General features: G+C 41.3%; 1 protein-coding gene across 6 annotated transcripts in view; it reads left to right on the top strand.

The window, feature by feature from the left end:
* Window positions 1-6,000, top strand: part of NBEA (neurobeachin) — a 915,436-nt gene that overhangs the window by 165,961 nt on the left and 743,475 nt on the right. For all 6 annotated transcript variants that reach the window (XM_073583206.1, XM_073583210.1, XM_073583208.1 and 3 more), the window contains exons 3-5: window positions 3,145-3,245; window positions 3,480-3,575; window position 6,000. The exon at window position 6,000 is cut by the window's right edge and continues 121 nt beyond it. In XM_073583206.1, coding sequence (XP_073439307.1) covers window positions 3,145-3,245; window positions 3,480-3,575; window position 6,000 — 198 coding nt within the window. The remainder of the gene's footprint in view (window positions 1-3,144; window positions 3,246-3,479; window positions 3,576-5,999) is intronic.

Raw genomic sequence — 6,000 nt, forward strand, 5'->3', positions numbered from 1 at the left:
TTCACCTCACATGATCGTTAAAGGGGCCCATTGCTTCCCTGTTAGAGTTCAGTGAAATGTTAATGATTTTCGGGTATGTGTGGGGGATAGAACGTACCGGCTCTATCAATCTACCTGTGCCAGATCTGTGAACTCCCTCCTGTATTCACTGTAGACATAAACTCTGAAGAGTTGAGATAATCACACATGTACAGACAAACATGATTTTGAGAAAATAATATTTTGCCTTCAATATGAGAATTTTAATTTGCTCGGTTTATGTATGATGTGATACTGAATATTTCCTATCATGATGTATTTACAATTCTTTATCACAAACTTTATCAGCCACTGAATTATTGGAGTTTACAAATTACTTTTATGCTAAGTTTTGCAGCCTCAAAATGTAACACAGTAGTTCTCTGCTGTCATCCCTTATGTTATCCACACATTTGGGCAGCTCCTTATGTGAAGCCCACTTACCACAACCCCCCCTCTAAGACTGAGTCACTTTCGTTGAGCAGAGTTAAATATACCGCTAGTTATTGTTATATAGCTCCATCAGCTTCCATCTCTCTTTGGGCGCAATACTGGAGTCATATTATCGCAGTAAAGAATGTTAGGTCCAGTAAATGGCGAAAACGCAGCCCTTCTTGTGCCATCAGTAGTGCATCCGGTGCAGACACTTATCCATGTTGCTACTATGATCAATAGCGACTGTGGCATCTAAGAATTTTGATAGAGGAAGAGATCTTCCTTTGTCTTCCCTGTCCCTGCTGAAGAAAAGCAATCACCACAGCATGATGCTGCCACCACCATGTTTGACGGTGGAGATGGTGTTTTCAGTGTGATTGTTAATTTTGCCCCACACAGAGCTCTTTACATTTAGTCCAAAAAAATCCTGCTTTGGTCTAATCTGACCAGAACACCTTCTTCTACATGCTACCTGTATTCCCTGCATGGCTTTTTGCAAACTGGACTTCTTGTGGCTTTCTTTCAAAAATGACTTTCTTCTTGCCACTCTATATGATTAATAGTTGTCCTGTGTCCAGATTCTCCTGCCTGAGCTGTGGATCTCTGCAGCCCCTCCACAGTTACCATGGGCTGTTTGGCTGCTTCTCTAAGGCCTGTTTCACACTTGCTTTTTTTTGCAGCGCGTTTTTCCCGCAAAAAAACGCATTGAAAAACGCATACAAAAGCATACAACTGCTGCGTTTTTTTCAAGCATTTTTATGAGCATGCATGAAAAAAACGCAGCGTTTTTATGCGTTTGTATGCGTTTGTATGCGTTTTTAGTGCGTTTTTACCTCGTTTGCGTTTTTTTCCAACATTAGGTGGCCCCTCACACTAACCCAAACCATGAGTTTACTAACCCTAACCCTGACCCTAACCCTGACCCTAACCCTAACCCTTAACCAAACCATACTTAACCCTAACCCTGACCCTAACCCTTAACCAAACCATACTTAACCCTAACCCAAACCCTAACTAACCTTAACCCTAACCCTGACCCTAACCCTGACCCTAACCCTTAACCAAACCATACTTAACCCTGACCCTAACCCTGACCCTAACCCTAACCCTTAACTAAACCATACTTAACCCTAACCCTGACCCTAACCCTTAACCAAACCATACTTAACCCTAACCCTAACCCTGACCCTAACCCTTAACCAAACCATACTTAACCCTAACCCTAACCCTGACCCTAACCCTAACCCTAAACCCCCTTAACTAACCCTAACTCTAACCCAAACCCCTAAATTCCATGGTTAACAAAAAAAAACGCACGTGCAAAAAAACGCATACATAAGCATGCCAATGCGCACATATGCGCACCCATAGACTTATATTGGGTGTCTTGCTGTAAAAAAACGCATTGCGCGCGCATGCGTTTTTTTGAGGCAAATCGGACGCACAAAAAATGCAACAAGTTGCATTTTGTGCGCCCGAGCGCATACCGCAAAAAAACGCATGCGAGGTAAAACGCGTACAAACGCATGTGTATGCGCACATAAGCGCATCCCATGCAAAGTATAGGAAAAAAAAACGCATGCGCTATTTAGCGCTAAATTACCGCGAAAAAAAACGCAAATGTGAAACCAGCCTAAGTAGTGCTCTCCTTGTTTGGGATATCAATTTAGGTGAATGGCCATGTCTTGTTAGGTTTGCAGTTGTCCCATGCACCTTCCATTTTTGGATGGATTGAACAGTGCTCCATGAGATATTCAGAGCTTGTGCTATTTTTTATAACCTGACCCTGCTTTTCTTTTCTCCACAACTTTATCCCTGACCTGTCTGGAGTGTTCCTTGGTTTTTATGATGCAGTTCGGTCCCTAATGTCACAAACTAACCGCCGAGGCCATCACAGTACAACTGTAGTTATACTGAGAATAAGTTACACACAGATGAATTCAAAGTACTAATTATGTGACTTGTGGAGGCAATTGGTCACTCAGGATTGCATTTACAGGTATAAGAATAGAATGGGTGGGATACAAATGCATGTCACCATTTTGAGATAAATATTTAGAAAACCATGCATCATTTCCTTTACACTTCACAAACTGTGTTTTGGTATATCTTAAAATCCCAATAAAATACTTTTAAGTTTGTGGGTGTAACATGCAAAAATGTGGAAAAGTTCATGGGTTATGAATACTTTTTCAAGGCACCGTGTTTGTATGTATAGATTAATATGTGTGTGTATATATTATATATACACAGTCTCCATGGTAGACTGTATGTCCCTGCAAGCTACATTTTGGCCTGGAGTCAGTTGGGGTAAGCTTGGGTGTGTTATTTGCACTCTCGTATACGCACTTTCCCACAATTTGCCAAGTTCGCACATTTAATAACTTTTTCATTCTTCTTTTTTCCCCTATAATTAATGTCGATTTAGAAACTGTAAGATTTACATTTAGTCCTATCCCATCACCCCCTGATGAGTTTCAGCCTCTCAAGCTTTCTTGACCCTTTGATCTCACAGCAAGGCTTCATGAAAGTGTGCTGAGGTCCTTCCCTGTGAAATTTCGGATTGAAATAGAACAATGGAGAAATGTCTGAATCCTCTGAAAGTGTTAGGACACCCCACTGACGTAAGGAAAGAGGTCATCTTTTGGCGGGCTGAGGTTGAACTAATGGTATTTTTATCTACCTTTCTAGATCTTCTGGTTGACATGTTGGGCGTCCTCGCCAGCTACAGCATCACAGTCAAAGAACTGAAGCTTCTCTTTAGTATGTTGCGAGGCGAAAATGGAATCTGGGTAAGCTGTGGTCAGGGCCGACATTCTCTATTAATGCTTTACAGCTTGAGGTTACAATCAAATGTCTCCTGAGGCAGATAGAAATAAACCTGTTCCTCCCGCTGATTGAACGTTTCTCTAAAGTAGCCTCAAATAGCGGATCTTAAATGAAGTATTCGGTAATCTATTGCTGTTTATGGGCATTTGTCGGAGAGTGCTTTCACTTAGCGTTTGCTACTCTTTCTTTTTTGACAGCCAAGGCATGCGGTGAAATTGTTATCAGTGCTCAATCAAATGCCACAGAGACATGGACCCGACACGTTCTTCAATTTCCCAGGACGGAGTGCGGCGGTAAGTGCTTTATTGATGCCAAAATTCTTGAAAGGCTGCAGTGTTTGTGGTGTATTAGGTAGGCAGCTATACAAAAAAAACCTGATCGAAAGAACAAATTCACCCAAAGAAGTTTCAGGTACTATTATACCTTAATAAATGCCATTTATTTTGTATACAATAATAAAATCTATTCTACATACATAATAAAATGAGGAGGCCTCCTTGGAGAATTCAGGTAGAGGGAATATATTGGGAGACATAGTAATAATGTAGACATACAAGCACATAGGTGATAGAGCAGAAGCATACTAAACAATGTGGGTCATAAGAATCACAATATTCACTCACTTGTGGGTTAGACCGGTAGGTAAGGAGATTCGCAGGCCACCCGTCCATTGGACAAAGAGGGCTGACCAGGTTGATGGGCCGGAGTCCTGCAAATCGATCTGTCTAATACTTGCCTGTACTACCATTCGGGTAATCAATAAAGTCCTTACCCATTTTGCGTCCCTGATGGTGACTACTGCATGTACCTCCTTGATGCACATTTCGCATGTCCGTTTCATCAAGAGGAGGAGCGTAAGATGATCTTGTTCACCATACAGCTAGCTATATCTAATAACGCTAGTCAAGGATCCAAAGACAACTCTGTTCCTGCTGCATGCTCTCGCCCTCCATCTGTCACATTTTGGGCAGCTCAACCCTACCTCGCATGTCTGGTGTCACTGAAGTGTCATGACATCATGGTTATGTGCAGTAAAGCCCATGGTGTCTTCCATAAGGCTGAATAGACTGGAATGTCTCAGGACATGAACGCCACAGGTCTAGGGATCTTTATACTTGTTATCTCCTGTGGGAGCGCTCAGTATCCTATAAGTATAGAATGGAAGTACAAGAAAGATACAAAAGTTCATTGAGTATACCATATAACCAAACCTAGGAAACCATACAAATGCTAAAAGTACTTTAACACTAGTAAATAATAAAACAAAATTATATAATGTTTATAAGAGCAGCAGCTTATACATTATATCGACCCTTCCCCTGTAAAAAAAAAAGTTGGAATCTAATGATTTTAGGAATGGATCATAAAAATGTTTACACCCTTTTATATTAAACTTGATTTACAGCCATTACAGCTACTGATCCAGCTTCACTTTTGGAGATTTTTTTCCTAATATATATGGGAATTGCATTATGAGCAATGGCTTCAAAGTAGAGCTTCAGTTTAGTACGAAGTTGCTTAAATAAGGTTATACATACAGTAGATACTTTTTTTCCTATTATAGTAATGTACATCTAGATCAATGATGCCCAACTCGTTGCCCTGAGGCGACATGTGGCTTTCATGTGCCTAATGTAGAGCCACCAAGTGATGGCACATTAATTTGGTCTGCCCAACCATAAAGAACAGAAGAAAGAGTGTCTGATTTCCTCTGTTCTCTAAAGCTGTGTTATCCTTACCATGTTGTGTTTTTGTATATGTACACAGATATAGCCAACTTATATGTCCACCAGGTTGCTGTGTCATTAGTTGGGCTAACATTGCTTTTTCTTGTTAGTGCCTGACAAACCCAGTTGGGCTTATAATTGGTGTCCACCAGGTTCCTGTGCTATCCATTGTGTGGGTTGACATTGCTCTTTCCTGATAGAAGTTGTGTTGGAGGCTCCGGTCCACATCATGGGATAAGAACCTATAAAGTACCAACTATCACCTAAACTAAATATAGGAAGGAAATGTTGGGCATCAATACATCTGTCTAAAGTCATGTGTGTGCCTACCCATTGACCTGTCCTTGGCGAAATGTGATGTGCAACCATACTAAAGCTTAACTACTGGGCGAGTGATGTCCTATCCACAGTACATTTAGAATTTGCAGATCGAGGGAGCAACTCCCGGAGACCCCTATTAATCCTGAGAAGTGGCTCTAACATTCGCCATTAGAATAGAGCACACGTGCCACCACTCCATTCATTCTCTATTGGACTACATAGTACAGCTCGTGGCTAGGTCCCAAGTCCCATAGTCATTGACGTACTCCATTCTAACGTGGTATTACATAGCCCTGATCTTGAGATGAGTGGGGGTCTCAGCCGTTGACCCCAACCAGTCAGCAGCTTATCTTGCTGTGTTATTCTTAGGGAATTTTCACACCTAGGGCGGCAAAAAATGCAAGAGGATTACCCTGGTTTTTAGCTGTGATTAGTGGAACCAGAGCAAAGCCGCCTGTGAGTTTACCCAAATTGCTTTGCAGAAGAGACATCTGGTTTAGTATAGTTGCCATGTTTCTTTTTTTTTCTTAAGGTATAGATCCTTTTCTATTAATCATGAATTCAGATTCTACTTTTTCTTCCGGTGATGGAGCTGCTGATCACATGCTGTAAAATAGCGTGCAGTCATTGCTCGTGTGCTCTCTAATATGTCGCCTCTTCTCACTTTAGG

Source organism: Dendrobates tinctorius, unplaced genomic scaffold (genome assembly GCF_039654945.1).
Source record: "Dendrobates tinctorius isolate UK_male_01 unplaced genomic scaffold, ASM3965494v1 ptg000075l, whole genome shotgun sequence".
Lineage (NCBI taxonomy): Eukaryota > Metazoa > Chordata > Amphibia > Anura > Dendrobatidae > Dendrobates > Dendrobates tinctorius.